Source organism: Somniosus microcephalus, chromosome 5 (genome assembly GCF_052327205.1).
Source record: "Somniosus microcephalus isolate GS21.2 chromosome 5, FLI_Smic_1.0, whole genome shotgun sequence".
Lineage (NCBI taxonomy): Eukaryota > Metazoa > Chordata > Chondrichthyes > Squaliformes > Somniosidae > Somniosus > Somniosus microcephalus.
In genome coordinates, this window is record NC_140991.1 from 202,471,027 (window position 1) to 202,488,784 (window position 17,758).

At 43.4% G+C, this 17,758-nt stretch overlaps 1 protein-coding gene across 9 annotated transcripts in view; it reads left to right on the forward strand.

The window, feature by feature from the left end:
- The first annotated feature begins 5,145 nt into the window (after positions 1–5,145).
- Positions 5,146–17,758, forward strand: part of LOC147117523 (RNA-binding motif, single-stranded-interacting protein 3) — a 2,125,417-nt gene continuing 2,112,804 nt past the window's right edge. For all 9 annotated transcript variants that reach the window (XR_015078466.1, XM_085988580.1, XM_085988577.1 and 6 more), the window contains exons 1-2: positions 5,146–5,277; positions 5,731–5,942. Coding sequence is in view for 8 of the 9 variants with exons in the window: in XM_085988580.1 (XP_085844706.1) it covers positions 5,748–5,942 (195 nt within the window). In the remaining variant the exon portion in view is untranslated. The remainder of the gene's footprint in view (positions 5,278–5,730; positions 5,943–17,758) is intronic.

Sequence of the window (17,758 nt, forward strand, 5' to 3'; positions counted from 1 at the left end):
TAAAGTAGAAGATGTCTATCTGACGAGGCTCTGGGGGAGTAACAAGCAAGGGCAGCCTCGAGAGACCGTCTGCGTTGCCATGCAAGTCTGATTTGCGATATTTGATGCCGTATGTGTGTCCTGACAACCGTAAAGCCCACCTTTGCATCCTGCTTGCAGCGAGAGACGGAATTCCGGTGTGGGGCCCGAAGATTGAAGTCAATGGACGGTGGTCTGTCAGGAGTGTGAACCTTCTCCCAAACAGGTACTGATGAAATTTTTGAATTCCAAAAACGATTCCCAAGGCCTCGCGCTCGATCTGCGCATAGTTACTCTCGGCCTTGTTCAAGGTGCATGATGCGAAGGCGATAGGTTTCTCTTCACCCGAAGGCACGATGTGGGATATGACTGCTCCCACACCGTATGGTGATGCATCACATGCTAGCTGCACGGGTAGCTTTGGGTCGAAGTGTGTCAGGACCTCCGAATTCAGCAATGCTTTCTTTGCTTGGGCGAAAGCTTCGTTGCACAGTTCAGTCCATTTCCCTGTTTTGCCTTGACATAGCAACTGATGTAACGGTTTCAGCAATGTTGCTAAGTCTGGAATAAACTTCCCATAGTAGTTAAGTAGCCCCAGAAATGAACGTAACTGGCTCACATTCTGGGGTGCTGGGGCCTCCACGATCGCCTTGACCTTTGGTGGCGCCTTATGCAGGCCAGTAGCGTCAATCACATGCCCCAGGTACTCAACTGAAGACTGAAAGAATTCACATTTGTCTTTACGAACTCTGAGTCCGTACTCTTTCAGTCGTTGTAGTGTCGCATCCAAGTTCAGAAGATGATCCTCCTCATTTGTCCCAGTGACAAGGATGTCATCCAGGTAGCACTGGACTCCTGGCAGTCCACTCAAAATCTGATCCATTGCCCTTTGGAATAGAGCAGGGGCCGACATAATTCCAAATGGAAGGCGGCAGTACCTGTATAGCCCCTTGTGTGTCACAATTGTCAGCAGCTCCTTTGATTTGTCATCGACATGCATTTGTAGATAAGCCTGGCATAAGTCTATTTTGCTGAACTTTTGCCCTCCGGCCAGGCCCGTAAAAAGATCATCAATGAGGGGAAGAGGGTACTGTTCCACAGACAGCACCGGGTTAATAGTCACTTTAAAATCCCCGCAGGTTCGAACAGATCCATCCTTTTTCAGGACAGGAACAATGGGTGTGGCCCATTTGCTCACGCTCACAGGCTTCAGGACTCCATTCTTGACTAAGGCCTCCAAGTTAGCCTCAACTTTTGGCCTAATTGCATAGGGTACAGGTCGGGCTTTGTGAAACTTCGGCTTGCTGTCAGGTTTAATGTCCAGTCTCACGCTGATCTTTTTCATGCTCCCAAGTTCCCCATTGAAGAGTTCTGCATGTTTGTTTAAAACTGCAGTCAGACCTGACTCCCCTTTTGACATCATGCGGACTGCAGGCCAGTCCAGCGTGATTTTCTCTAGCGATGGGTAATTTCCCTTTACCACATATAGTGGCAGTTTTGCAGTCTGTCCATTCAATTTAACTGTCACCTCAATGACGCCTCCCATGGCCGCAGGTTCGCCGGTCTTTAGCACAATGTTTGTTGGCTGAAGGGTAAGATGCTTTAGCATTTTGTTGTAGACAGTGTCTGAAACAAGGGACACAGCCGCGCCTGTGTCCACTCCATCCGCACTGATTGTCCCTCCACCAGTGGTGACACCCAGTAGCCATTTGAACCACCTGCAACCGTCAGTATGTGCACCTCTTCCTCCTCAGAGGTGTCGCTCCCCTCTGTTTTGCTTGTTCCATCATACTGCACTGAATGAACACTCTTTTTCCTCTCTTGTCCAAATACAGACATTTTGCTTCCATGCTTCCCAGCTCTGTCTGTTCTTTTTTTACTTCTACAGGCGCATTCAATGTGACCCTTTTTGCCACAATTTCGGCATTCCAGCTCCGTACACCAGCAGTCATTAGCGTGATGGCCCGTTTTCCCACAACGGTAACATGTGCCGTTCCGCGCACCTTTAGGCTCAGACGACACCTTGTGAACTCTCCCTGTTGAACTCAACTGGTGAGCCTCCTTTTCCGCCATCTCCATGGAGACACTAACTTCAATGGCCTTTTCAAGAGTAAGGTTGTCCTCAGTAAGAAGGCGCTTCAGTGTGGCTGCATTTTGAAGACCACACACAAGTCTGTCTCTAATGGTGTCATTCAGCACCTCCTTGAACTGGCAGTGTTCCGAAAACCTTTTTAAAGCAGCAATAAACATCGTCACTGATTCCCCCTCCTCTTGATTCCGTTTGTGAAATCTAAATCTCTCAGCAATAACCAGAGGTTTTGGTGAAAAATGTGCTCCAAGAATTTCCACTAGTTGCTTATATGTTTTAGTTCCTGGCTTATCTGGCTGCACGAGGCTGCGAAGTAAATTGAAAGTCTTCGGCCCGATTACACTCAAAAAGGTAGGCACGACCTTTTCATTTGCCACCGCATTCGCCAATACAAAATATTCAAAACGTTCCGTATATGCGCTCCATTGCTCCACATTTTCATCAAAATCACCGATGTTTCCGAATATAGTAGCCATCTCACGTTTCAAATTAAATTTTCTGTTTACTCACTGCACCCATAACGTACGCAGATTCATCCGCTCCTCGTTGCCACTTGTTGTGTCGGTACCTTTCTACCTAGACACAATTTAGGACTCAGAACTCAGAGATTCAAACATGAAGTGCTTTATTGGAAGGAAAGGAAGTTCTGGCAAGTTCCGAACAAAGAGAGCTAAACTTAACCGAGAGAATACCCAACCATTTATCTCCTGTGACAGCGCCACCACAGGTGGGAGGAGAACACACAATAGAACACACAATACATAACACCATCCTCCTCCAATGCCTCTCCACCACCATCCAGCTGGGTGGGACTGCACTCGCCTGGTTCCATTCTTATCTATCCAGTCATAGCCAGAGAATCACCTACAATGTCTTCTCTTCCCACTCCCACACTGTTACCGCTGGTGTCCCCCAAGGATCTATCCTTTGCCCCCTCCTATTCCTCATCTACATGCAGCCCCTCGGTGACATCATCTGAAAACACACCGTCAGTTTCCACATGTAAGCTGACGGCACCCAGCTCTAACTTATCCTTCCAGTGTCTCGACCCAGTGTCTCTAAAATGTCACCAGTACTGGATTAAGCGGAAATTTTCTCCAACTGAATATTGGGAAGACCAAAGCCATTGTTTTTGGTCCCCGCCACAAATTCCATTCTCTAGCCACCGACTCTATCCCTCTCCCTGACAACTGTCTGAGGCTGATCCAGACTGTTTTCAACCTTGGTGTCATATGTGACCCCTAGATGAGCTTCTGTGCCATCACTAAAACCATCTTTTCCCACCTCTGTAACATCGCCTGACTCCGCCCCGCCTCAGTTCATCTGTTGCTGAAACCCTCATCCATGCCTTTGTTACCTCTAGACTTGACTATTCCAATGCTTTCCTGGCCACACTCTCATGTTCTACCCTCCATCCAAACCTCTGCTGCTTGTGTCCTAACTCGTACCAAGTCCCGTTCACCCATCACCCCTGTGCTCGCTGACCTACACTGGCTCCCGGTTAAGTAATGCCTCAATTTTAAAATTCTCGTCCTTGTTTTCAAATCCCTCTGTGACCTCGTCCCTCCCTATCTCTGTAATCTCCTCCAGCCCTATCACCTTCTGAGATATATGCACTCCTCCAATTCTGGCCTCTTGAACATCCCTGATTTTAATTGCTCCACTGTTGGCGACTGAGCTCTGGAATTCCCTCCCTAAACTGCCCCGCCTCGCTACCTCTCTTTCCTTCTTCAAGACGCTTCTTAAAACCTTTCTCTTTCTGCCCTAATATCTCCTTACGTGGCTCGGTGTCAAATTTTGTTTGATAACGCTCCTGTGGATGTTTTACTACGTTAAAGGTGCTATATAAATACAGGTTATTGTCGTTGTTGTTACAGACCCGCCTCTTCAGAGCGGGTTACTTGGACACCCTGAAACCCACCACGGTTAAAACGAAAACAGGTGCGTTTGTGGTGGGTTTCCTGAAATTGATGATTTAACCCTTCCAATCCCTAACCCTTTCCTGGCCATCGTGGGCGGGGGTTAAAATTCCCATAGCTAACTCTAACCTGTATATCTTGCTTTGAAACTGGTCAAGGAATTAAATTAAATATATATATGTATATTGGTAAAGCTTTATAATACTGATTTCCCAGAATACTATTTCATACAAAAGGAATTTGACTTGTTCAGTCTTTGTAAAGTAATGGTCCAGATGTTATACCTTATAAGGCAAAACACTAGGGGCAATTTTCACCTTCACTGCCTGGGTGGTAATGTGGTGAGTGGATTGCTCGCCATTTGTAGAACCTGTCTGATTTTCATCCCCATCCGGGTTAACCGCCCAGGCGGTGAAGGTGAAAATTACCCCAGTGTTTCTGCCAACTCACCATGAGCAATGGCACATGAGATCAGTTAGTAGATCTTAAATTATTATAATAAATACATGGAGGAATAGGTTGAAAAGGTTATAAACTATTCAAATTCCACTCTAATGTTTTATGACATTATATATGTCCTTGAATAAATTGGCAGCTTTGAAATACAGCCATTGTCTATTATTTTCTATATAACTATCTGATATTTTGGAAAATTAAATATCAATTATGGCATCTTTTGCATTCATTATTGCTGAAACGTTACAAGCTGTCTAATGATTATATTAACGTCTGGTGACATTTCAAATTTCAATAGTTTTTAAAACTTGCTGGTTAAATATGTAATTATACACTAATATTTTAATTTGTAAACTTTCGTTTTCATCAGTGTATATTTATGCAGTGAAATAGACGAGGCCTAATTTGTAATACCACTGTACTATATTATAATAGATAGATCGGGGATGGAAGAGATTACGGAAAATGTATCTCTGAGTAATAATTTTTGAAGTTGATACAGATTTACAGGAGGCTAATTCAAAAGAGTTTTATTATTATAGAGAGATTGTTTGAATGTGAGCCCTCTTTTATTCGGCTTTTCAAGACTGGAGTGGATAGTAGAGATTTCGATTTCCTCTCGGAATTTCCCCCTTGCTTTCTCTTTACTCCAGTTCTCCTTGTGCAATGCTGCGTGGCGCGACGCCGGCGGAGCCTGAGTGAGAGCCACGGTCACACAGAGGATAGATGAACAACATCGGAAGCCAAATAACCGTGTAAATGCCCGAGTGTCATCATCGGCGCCACATTTCGCAGGTTTGAAAATAATTTATTGCATCTGCGTTTTGAGGTTGTGTGTGCTTTTTGTAATTCACTCGGAGGAGGTTTTAACTTTTGGTTGTCATTTAGAAGCGGTTCTTAAAGCTAACACCATCAGCCACACTGCAATAATCGCTGAGATTTTTTTTCTTTTGTAACTTTGGGATGGGTCCAGAGCTGTGCTGGAAGCGATCCAACAGCCGACGATAAAGTAAATGATCACCGCACACTGAACGCCGACTTTAGCTCGCTCGTTAGCGATCTGCTTAGTTAGCGTTTGCTTTTTTTTAGGGGCGATTGAAGGCCATTGCACAAGGACAAATTAAAAAGTCTGCGATTTGTGCCTCATTCTCCGGCTCTCGGGCGCGCTGCTCGGATTGCAGAACCCCCTTTCAAAAGGCGGCGTTGAGATAATCTGCTTTTTGTTGTTTTAAATATTGTGCAATGTAGTGAATTGGAAGATCGAGATGGATGTAAACGGAGTTTCTCAGTGTCGGGAGAACGGGAGCTCGGAGCCCATCCCCCACGCTCAGGGGTCTGGAGGCAGTGGCTGTCAGCAGCAGCAGCAGCAGCAGCAGGATGGGCAGCAAGGGGAGAGTGCAACTGTCAGTGACAGCCACAGTCAGGAAAAGAGGCAAGCAAATGATCAGGAAGACAAGAAGGTAAGAACACCTCCAATATCCTTACTTTTTTTCTTAAATTGCAGAATTAAAAATCATCCTTTTTTTTACATGTGGTATATATTAAATGAGGAATGATACCAAATTGTCTACAAAACCCATATCATTTTCCTGGCTGTGACAGTGACAAGCATTAATGATTGTGGTAATTGTGAGTGATCAACAGGAAGTAGGATATTGTGAAGATTGTTACAATGCTTTGTTTTGCAGAGCAAGGTGGGCAATTCTAGTTACAATAACAAGGTTAGATTCATAGTTATTGATTATAGGTTGCGATTTAAAAATGAATAATTATTTGAAATACAAACCTAGAAATTACCGTTGGTGATGTCAATAGCCAAATGCTTAACATACTCGTGTGACAGTCCTCTGCCCGCAATTTTACCAGAGACACTGGCTCATTGGAATTAAACAAATTGATGCTTGTGTTATAATAACAGGCAGAGGAATGTCGTATGAACACTTGTATGAACATTACCAGTGGCTTGTCCGTTAATATCACCCGCACTAGTCTCTGGCCTATTCGGTCCTAACAAGTCCATTTTATCGATTCACTGCCATTGATGATTGGAGGTTCTAAATTCTCTCTAAAAAATGTTTGTCCATCTAACAGTTAAAGTTTTACTTAGTTCACATGGAGGACTTGTGTTCTATTTTTCCATTAAATGACAATCCAATAAATATCTTTAACTAAACATAGTTGATTTTCACGACATTTAATAGCACAAAGGATGTGCTAAAGAATTTATAGATTTTATTTTTCATTCCTAAATAAATTATGCAATTGGGATACATCTATATCCTGTTCATTTACTGTCCACCCATTATGATGTATAAATTAGATTTTCCACATAGAAATAAATGTGTTTCTGTTTTGGTCAAAATACAATATGTAATATTAACAATGTGACATACAAAGCTTTAGTATACTATGCTGCAATATCCAGTGGTTTTTTTATGTTCCAGTTCTTAAATGAGTTGTAGTAAACCATTGTTATTTCTATTTGGGAAGTGATTGTATCTGATTGGGATTTTGTACCTGATTTGCTGTCTTTGATTTAATGATTTAGAAGAAGGTAGAAGAAATTACACAACAGATGCATTTGAATTCAGGCACTGCCATTCCTTTTTCTTTTTGCTTAGGACCTAGGCAGCTGAAGGCACAGCCACCAACAGTGGAGCGATTAAAATCAGGGATTCGCAAGAGGCTTGTAGTACTGGAGGAGGTTACAGAGATAGGGAGGGGTGAGGCCATGGAAGGATTTGAAAATAAGGATGAGAATCTTAAAATTGAGGCATTGCCAAAACCGAGAGCCAATGTAGGTCAGTGAGCACAGGGGTGATGGATGAATGGGAATTGGTGCGAGTTAGGATACGGGCAGCTAAGTTTTGGAAGTTTATGTAGGGTGGAATATGGGAGGCCGGCCAGGAAAACATTGGAATAGTCTAGTCTAGAGGTAACAAAGGCATGGATGAGGGTTTCAGCAGCGGATGAACTGAGATGGGTGGAGTCGGGCAATGTTATGGAGGTGGAAGTAGGCGGTCTTAGTGATGTAGTCAGAATCTCATTTCGGGGTCAAATATGACACCAAGGTTGTGAACGGTCTGGTTCAGCCTCAGACAGTTGCTAGGGAGAGGGATGGTGTCAGTGGCTGGAGAACGGCGTTTGTGGCAGCGACCGAAGACAATGGCTTTGGTCTTCCCAATATTTAGTTGGAGGAAATTTCTGCTTATCCAGTACTGGATGCCGGACAAGCAGTCTGACAAAACAGAGGGGGGGTGGGGCGGAGGTGGGGGTGTTGATTGAGAGCGCTAGTAGTGAGGTAAAGCTGGGTGTCGTCAATGCAAACGTGGAACCAGACATTGGCCTAGAAATTCAGTTGGCGCCGCGCCAGGGCTTTAGCGCCGGAAAGTTAGCGCCCAAACGGCTGCCGGCGCTACTGAAGGGTGTTTGCGCCTGAAAATGGGCGCTACCTGCCGCTTTGCGGCGCTATTCCGGCGCTGCGACGCCCGATGCGGTGCGGCAGGCTCGGGAAGTGCAGGCCTCCTCCTTCAGTTAAGGAGGAGCTGCCTGCACCCGCCCGCTGGCCGGTAAACTCATCAGAAAAATGAGCCCGGCACCTCGGGGAAGTGCCGGGCTCGCAGCCCGGAAGCATCTGTTCCGCGGGGGAGGGTGGAGGAGTCCGGGGAGGGAGGTGCGGGCAGGCGGCCGGCGAGAAAGCGGCCGGCCGCCGCGCGACCTTAAGGCGCAGGCGCTAACTGATGTAAGACTCTGTTGCCAGAGTCTTAGTTGCGGCTGCCACGGGCGAGGCGGCCGCAACTGAATTTCGGCGCTGGGGCCCGTCGGCATGGCAACCGGGACGCTGCGCACACCGATGACGTCATCGGTGCCGGCGCAGCGCAACCGGTCTACCGCCGATTCTAGGGCCCCAGGGAATTTCTAAACTGGCCATAACTCCGGCGCTAGGCCCTCTAGCGCCTCAAATGCGGCGCTAAGGCTACTCAATTTCTAGGCCATTGTGTTTTCTTACAGATATAAATATTTAACTCTAAATATCTAACAATAATATTGAAAGACATTAAGTAGAAATACATATAAGAATGCTTCCAACAGTGGATATGAGTTCATTGAAAGAGCTAGCTGGTTAAACTTTCATTATTGCAGTCAGACACATTCACAATCGTTCAGTTCAACTTTTAGTCTGATTATGTATTCACATTTTAAATGCATACAGTTTTCCCTTCATAATTTGCCCATGCACAATGCTATGGTGCAAAGGCCTCATAATCACATACAAAATTACCATCTTTTACGACCTTTGCTTGCCTACCCTACCAAGAGTCAATACTTTCAGAAGATGAGGGAAGAAAATTGGGGGAAAAAAATAAAAATAAAATGCTGTTGTTATTTGTCAGCTTAAAGTGTGCTCATATAAGGATTGGGCCCATTCCGCTCTTAGCTAGGTGGAGTGGGCATAAAACTGTTAAGAATTGGACCATTAGAATGATGTGCAAGGAGTGTATCAATAGACATAGAAAGAAAACATTTATTTATATAGTATCTTTCAGTTCAGAAAATCCCAAAGTGCTCAAAGCCAATGAGGTCCTTTTCAAGCATAGTCATTGTTGTAATATAGAGTAGCATGCTATTTGCATACATATGTAGTTAATCTCTAGCCTCCCTTTCCTCTCTAAAGTTTCTTTGGCAAATGAACTTCAATATAGATAAATGCGAGGTATTACATTTTGGCAGGAAGAATAAGAAGGCCACATACTCCTTGGAAAATAAGTGTGTAAATAGGGTGGAGGAACAGGGTGGGGGGGTGGGGGGTGGGAGGGTACAGATACACAGATCACCAAAAGTAGCGACGCAGGTTAATAAGGCCATAAGAAAAGCAAATAAAGCAGTTGGTTCATTTCTAGAGGGATAGAATTGAATAGCAGAGAAGTTATGTTAAACTTGTATAGAACCTTGGTTAGAACACACTTGGAGTACTGTGAATAGTTCTGATCCCCGTATTATAAAAAGGATGTAGAGGAACTGGAGAAGGTGCAGAAAAGATTTACTAGTATGATACCAGAACTGAGAGGTTATACCTATCAGGAAAGATTGAGCAGGCTGGGGCTCTTTTCTCTAGAAAAGAAAAGACTGAGGGGTGACCTGTTGAGGTCTTCAAGATTATGAAAGGGTTTGACAGGGTAGATGTAGAGAAGACGCTTCCACTTGCGGGTGAGACCAGAACTAGGTGGTCATAAATATCAGGTAGTCACTAAAAATCCAATAGGGAATTCAGGAGAACTTCTTTACCCAGAGAGTGGTTGGAATGTTGAACTCGATACCACAGGGAATAGTTGAGGCGAATAGCATGGATGCATTCAAGGGAAGTTAGATAAGCACATGAGGGCGAACGGAATAGAAGGATACGTTAATGGGGTTAGATGAAAAGGGGTGGGAGGAGGCTCTTGTGGAGCATAAACACCAGCATTGACCTGTTGGGCCGAATGACCTGTTCCTGTGCTGTAAATACTTTGTAAGTCCTTAAACCTATTAATAGAATCATAGAATGATACAGCACAAAAGGAGGCCATTCGGCATATCATACCTATGCCAGCTCTTTGGTAGAGCTATCCAATTAGTCCCACTGCCCCGCTCTTGACCCATAGCCCTGTCCTTTTTTTCTCTTCAAATATTTATCCAATTCCCTTTTGAAAGCTATTACTGAATCTGCTTCCACCACCCTTTCAGGCAGTGCATTCCAGATCACAACAAGTTGCTGTGCAAAAAATGTTTCCTCATGTCGCCTTTGGTTCTTTTGCCAATCACCTTAAAACTGTGTCTTCTGGTTACCGACCCTTCTGCCACTGGAAACAATTTCTCCTAATTTACTCTGTCAAAACCATTCATGATTATGTACACCTCTATCAAATCTCCTCTTAACCTTCTCTGCTCTAAGGAGAACAACCCCAGCTTCTCTAGTTGCTCACTGTTATTTATATGGAAATCGGACAGCAACTTCCGGCGACCGCGCATGCACAGATACACGCAGGAATCCGGAAGTTTCTGTCCAAGATGTCCTGCTCCTTTATAAGCTGCGTGTAAACCGCATCTCGGCATCTGGCTCCCCATTCAAATATATTAAATGATGTGAAGTTCCTGTAGATACAGACTAAACTTGCCAAAAAAGGTTAGGGCTTGTCAATTCCACTCTAAGTACCCTTTTAACGGCATGGTAAGTCTTAACTACTGCCAAACAACCTCTGTGGCACTGAAAATTAACTTTTACAAATGTGGAGCCTCATGACTTCAGCTTTTAATTATTGTTAGAGATTTTAAAAGAAATATTTCTTTCTGTCTCTTTTATCTCTTTCTCTTAATCCAATCTTTCTTTCCCTTTCTTTATTTCGCTTTCTGTACCTGATTAGACATTGAATTCATTATTCGAATTTACACTTCCTGGTTTAGTCTCTGCGCTGTTTATTTCACAATACTTTAATCTGATTGATTAAGGAGATACACAGTTGCTTGTCCTGTTCACACAAGTCCCAGATACCCTGTAGAGGGAGCTGCATATTTTGGATGGTTGGCTGACAGGAATTTGCCGTGCAAAAGCCCATAGAAGGTCTATGGGCAAGTGCAAGTGTAACAAACAGCTTTTACCACTCAAATCAAAATCTGGCTCTATGTGTCCACATATGTGCACACAATATAAAACTAAATATGGTCCTGGGATCCTTTTGTTATTGTTATATAGCTTGAATTTTGAGTGCATCAAATTTACACAACATTCTGTTATTTGCTGCACAATAAGATAAAACAGCTATGGACTCCTTGAAGGTGTTTATGACATTTGTTATTTGTCAGAGTGGTTATACTATGTGTTATAAATGGATTTACAATCTGTAGTCTCCCAAAAGGTGTCAAATAATGCAGTCAGATGCATTCTGTTTGATATACTTTATTAATTTGAATTGAACAGCTGAATGTACTGAGAGTAGTGGGTAAAAATAAGATAAAACTAAAATACAACATAAAGAAGTTGCTGCTCTTTAAACATCTAATGATTAGTATTTCAAAACTGTATGTAAAAAATTAAATAAATAGGAAAAACTGCAAATGCTGTAAAGAATGAAATAAAAACAGAAACTATTGGAAATACACAACAGATAAGTGAGTATCTGTAAAGAGAAAAGACAGGTTATAACATTTTGGGATTGGAAGGTCGTAAATGTAACACCACTATTCAAGAAAGGAGGGAGAGAAAAAATAGGGAACTACAGGCCAGTTATCGGGAAACCATCAGTCGTCAGGAAAATGCTGGAATTCATTGTTAAGCAAGTGATATCAGGGCACTTAGAAAATCATAACATGATTAGGCAGAGTCAACATGGTTTTATGAAAGGGAAATCATGTTTGACAAATGTATTGGAGGTTTTTGAGGATGTAACTAGCAGGGTAAATAAAGGGGAACCAGTGGATGTAGTATGTTTGGATTCCCAAAAGGCATTTGATAAGGTGCCACATAAAAGGTTATTACACAAGATTAGGGCTCATGGGGTTGGGGGTAATATAGTAGCATGGATAGAGGATTGGTTAACGGACAAAAAACAGACAGTAGGGATAAACGGATCTTTTTCAGGTTGGCAGGCTGTAACTGATGGGGTGCTGCAAGGATCAGTGTTGGGGCCTCAGCTATTTACAATCTATATTAATGACCTAGATGAAGGGACTGAGTGTAATGTATCCAAGTTTGCTGATGATACAAAGCTAGGTGGGACAGTAAACTGTGAGGAGAATACCCAGCCCTGAGGAGGCAGGTTTGGAGGCGGGATTGCTGGGAAAATCCCAGAAAATGGGAGCGGGTCCCAAACCCACTCCCAACCCGCCTCCAAGCAATCTTGCTGGGAGTCGGGGCCCCGATTTGCACAGAGACCCGACTCCTAGCAGTCGGAAGACGGTTATAGCCACTTAACTGCCTATTAACAGGTAGTTAACAGGCAGTTAAGAGGCTTTTTCCAATTTTTCGACTGCTGCTGTGGGCTTCCCGACTTCGGGGAACCCCGCCAGGGTAAGTGAGGCGTGCTGTGGGCCTGCTGTTACGTTGGTGTTTGGATGACAGCTGCAGAAGTGGTGTGAAGGATGCAATGGACACTGGTTAGTATCAGGGGTAAGGATATGTTGTGAAAGTAATTTTTAATGTGGTTAGATGTTTCTGCAGGTGGCAAACTGTGAAGTGTTTGTGTAGCCTCATCTCATCGGGAGACGTGACAGATGGCTTCTGCAATCTCAGCTGCAGCTGTCATCTGTTTTACCCTAAGGAGAGAGTAATTGGAGAGCCTGGGTACAAGGGCTCACCTTTGGACAGTGATTGTCAGTGTTTGACAGCACGCCAATGCTGTCAAACACTGTCAAATCATCTGTCAAACAAGTGTGGTGCATATGCCTTTAAGAAAACCGGCAGATGAAGCGTCATCAACTGACGTCATCTGACACCGGCTTTCCCTTAATTGGCTGGCAAACCCGCAGGGCGGGCTTAACAAGGCCAGTCAGGGCAAAATAGCGTCTGTTCATCAGACGTCGCTGGGGGCGGGACTAGAACCCGGAAGGCAGCAGTCCCGCCCGCAACGTGTCTCGGTAAGTAAAATCCAGCCCAATTAGTCTGCAAAGGGATATAGATAGACTAAGTGAGTGGGCAGTAAGGTGGCAGATGGAGTATAATGTAGGGAAATGTGAGGTTATTCACTTTGGTAGGAAGAATAGAAAAACAGAATATTTTTTAAATGGTGAGAAACTTTTAAATGTTGGTATTCAGAGAGATTTGGGTATCGTGCAAGAAACACAGAAAGCTAGCATGCAGGTACAGCAAGCAATAAGGAAGGCAAATGGCATGTATGTCTTTATTGCAAGGGGGTTGGAGTATAAGAGTAAGGAAGTCTTGCTACAATTGTACAGGGCCTTGGTGAGACCACACCTGGAGTACTGTGCACAGTTTTGGTCTCCTTATCTAAGGAAGGATATACTTGCCTTGGAGGCGGTACATTGAAGGTTCACTAGATTGATTCCTGGGATGAGAGGGCTGTCCTATGATGAGAGATTGTGTAGAATGGGCCTATACTGTCTGGAATTTAGAAGAATGAGAGGTGATCTCATTGAAACATACAAGATTCTGAGGGGGATTGACAGGGTAGATGCTAAGAGGTTGTTTCCCCTGGCTGGAGTATCTAGAACTAGGGGGCATATTCTCAGGATAAGGGGTCAGCCATTTAAGACTGAGATGAGGAGGAATTTCTTCACTCAGAGGGTTGTGAATCTTTTGAGTTCTCTGCCCCAGAGGGCTGTAGATGCTGAGTCTTTGAGTATATTCAAGGCTGAGATAGATAGATTTTTGGACTCTAGGGGAATCAAGGGATATGGAGATCGGGCGGGAAAGTGGTGTTGAGCTGGATGATCAGCCATGATCTTATTGAATGGTGGAGCAGGCTCGAGGGGCAGTATGGCCTACTCCTGCTCCTATTTCTTATGTTCTTGTGTCTACCCTTCATCAGAATAGTCTGCTAGTCAGCGCCTTGGGACGTTTTACTACGTTAAAGGTGCTATATAAATACAAGTTGTTGTTGTTGTTGTAGTCATCACTTTTCTAAATGAAGATTTCTTCATAATTGATTTACCAGATATGAAAATTAGCATCACAGAGACCTGGGAACAGATCTCAGGCCTAATTTTGCCAAGTCACTCTTATAATGATACTATATTTGTAACAAACTTTTAATAATAATCACAGGGGGCAATTTTTGTCTCATTATAACCCTGTTTTTCAGCATTAATAGGGCTGTAACAAGATGAACATTTTAAAATATAACCTACTACTCTCATTGCGCTTGATATACTTTTTGAGTGGGCCTCGAAATAGGTGGCCAGTCCTACTGCCCGTAACAGGCGGAACTTTATTAAAATGCTTAAATTGGTGTCGCACGCTGTATTTACGACTCCAATGTAATTTTGGTTTTCCGTTGGGCAGTGTGCAGTGCCCAGGGGAACTGAACACATGTGCCCTGCCCAGGGGAACTAAATACATGTGCTCTGCCCAATTGAACTAAACACATGTGCTCTGCCCAGGGGAACTGAACACATGTGCTCTGCCCAGGGGAACTGAACACATGTGCCCTGCCCAGGGGAACTAAATACATGTGCCCTGCCCAGGGGAACTAAACACATGTGCCCTGCCCAGGGGAACTAAACACATGTGCTCTGCCCAGGGGAACTGAACACATGTGCTCTGCCCAGGGGAACTGAACACATGTGCCCTGCCCAGGGGAACTAAATACATGTGCCCTGCCCAGGGGAACTGAACACATGTGCCCTGCCCAGGGGAACTGAACACATGTGCCCTGCCCAGGGGAACTGAACACATGTGCTCTGCCCAGGTGAGCTGAACACATGTGCCCTGCCCAGGGGAACTGAACACATGTGCCCTGCCCAGGGGAACTGAACACATGTGCCCTGCCCAGGGGAACTGAACACATGTGCCCTGACCAGGGGAACTAAACACATGTGCTCTGACCAGGGGAACTAAACACATGTGCTCTGACCAGGGGAACTGAACACGTGTGCTCTGCCCAGGGGAACTAAACACATGTGCTCTGTCCAGGAGAACTGAACACATGTGCTCTGCCCAGGGGAACTGAACACATGTGCTCTGTCCAGGAGAACTGAACACATGTGCTCTGCCCAGGGGAACTGAACACATGTGCTCTGCCCAGGGGAACTGAACACATGTGCCCTGCCCAGGGGAACTGAACACATGTGCCCTGCCCAGGGGAACTGAACACTAAGCGATCGAACCAGCAGTCCTTAAAGGGACTGCACCAAGCTGCTCCAAAAAAGTTCACTCTGTGGCAGCCGATCCCGGGAATGCCGCCCTCCCATCACCCCACTCCTCAACTTCTGGCTCAGCTCAGCGGAGGAGACGTTGGACTTCCCCTCATCTCCAATTGATGAGTTGCCTGTCAGCACAAGTTTAGCGCTGGCTGCTTGGTGATAGTACTGTAATGAGGCCTGACCATGAAAATGGTTCAGGCCGCTCCCCGACAACATTGGGTGGGCGTCTTGATTGCTATGCTCACCATCCACCCTTATGTATGGCAGAAACGAAAATCAGCCCCACAGTTTCTTAAGCTATATTGATTGTTCTGTCTTTGTGGATATTGCAGCATGAGGTAAGGGTGGAAAGTTTGCGCAGCACTGTCACACCTCAGGGTCCGCTATATATTTACTGAGTATTAATAGTCAACCACAGAACAACTTTTGAAGAACAAAATTACTTCCAAAATGATGAACCTTGTCTATTATTTATGAATGATGTAAAATATATTTATACTTTTATTTCTGTTAAAATTGAAGTAAGAATATTAGCTGAGCCAGAAAGAATACTTTAATAATTTACTTTCTTTGAAACAAAAAATTGTAGGGTATTGCACTCAATACGTTAACTGTCTAAATGTGAATAAATAGTTAAAAATATGGAAGTCTGACAGGATATGGAAAGAGGGGGAATCCTAGTTTCTGGTTTAGTGTTGTGTGCTGGTATGACCACAGTCTACTCCTTTTAACTTAAAATCAATTATTTTGAATTGCCTGTTAATTCAATTTTTTAAAGCACAAAACATCTCCTGTGCTGTTTTATTTAAGTTGCTTAATTCAAATTACTGGATATTTTGATTTTTTTTTCTGCATAAAATGACTGTGAAATAACAGAGGTGGACTGTATTATTTTTCAAACAGGAAACAAGGTAATATCAGGCCAGGGAAAGGGATTCTTATAATTGTCAGTATGGTAACGGTTATTACCACTGTTAAGGAAAGTACTTTTAAAGAGATGTATTTTGTAAGTGAATGCATTTTTTTTGTCATATTCTTATATTGGTATTATTGTTGTCACCGGTTGTGGATTAGTTTAGTTTTTATGAACTACTCTAGAAAGGCTCTGCAGTGTGGGAGTACAGCTATTGATTGATTAAATATAGGGGGTATGATTGGAGATTTTAATTTTGATTACTCTCAAGCGAGAGCAAAATTTCATTTGATTTGTTGAAAGGTGTAGCCATGTGTCATAAATCTCATCATCGAGAAACTACCTATGAAATAACACTGGACGGCCAGCTGGTGGCGCCGTCCAAGGAGTATAAATACTCGGGCATTGGCCCCAGCTTGTCAGGGACATTTTGTAAAGACAGGGAGCTAGTGAAGTACAACTAGACCTCCATGTTCTGAAACAAGTTGATTAAAGCCTTGCTTTATGCTCAAACCAAGTGCGTAGTGAGTTTTATTATGTCACCATGGATTATGTTTGATTCCAAATGTTTAACCCTCTCCATTCATTTATGTTGGATGCTGCTCATTGTAAGTCATTGGATGTTTTTCTTTTAAATGATTGACTTAGAAAAAGGTAAATCAATGATATTTCATAATGACTAAGAATGACTAAAAAAAACGATGAGACCACAAATGGGTTTCAAAGCTGCCGCACTTTCGGAATAAAACCAAATTCTGGTTTCTCTGCTGATGAGGCAAATTAAACACAACTCCTATTAAAATTACTAATGAAATGGTCAGCATAGACTAGAAAACACATTCGTTCCAAGATTGTGTTTTGGTTCATTGGTGAATGAGAGAACTGTATAATGTGTAAAAAAAAATGGGTTAATTAGCCTGAATAAATGTCAGTGAACACACAGTGGATGAGGGATGTCAGCATTTTCATGCCTGGAACGTTTACAAGCAGCTTAAGGGTCTAGGTGTGCAAGTATCTTAACAACATTTATTTTACTTACATTACAAATTTTACACGATCTGGTTTATTTTGTCAGTTGTGAGCTGGATTGACTGCCTCTTGTGTGAAAATTTAAATGTTGCCACAAATTCTTAAAAATTTCGATATTTTTGGTACTTTTTAATAAAAAATTAATCATTTGTGGTTACAATAAAGTAACATTCTCTCAAATTTAGCATGTTTTAGTTAAAACTGAATGGCTCATTATTTTAATTTTAAGAGTAAACAAATTAGGTCCCCAAAAATTCACCCTAGCCTAGGATTTTAATGTACCATAACACAATCAATTTTATTTTCAAGATGCATTTGATGGTTCTTGGGTATGCGCAAGAAAACCTTATTTCACACCAGGTACAGGGATAGTAGAGCTTCTATCATAGATACAGCACAGAAGAAGGCCATTCGAGGCATCATGCTTGTACCGGCTCCTTGGTAAAGCTATCCAATTTGTCCCACTCCCCTGCTCTTTCC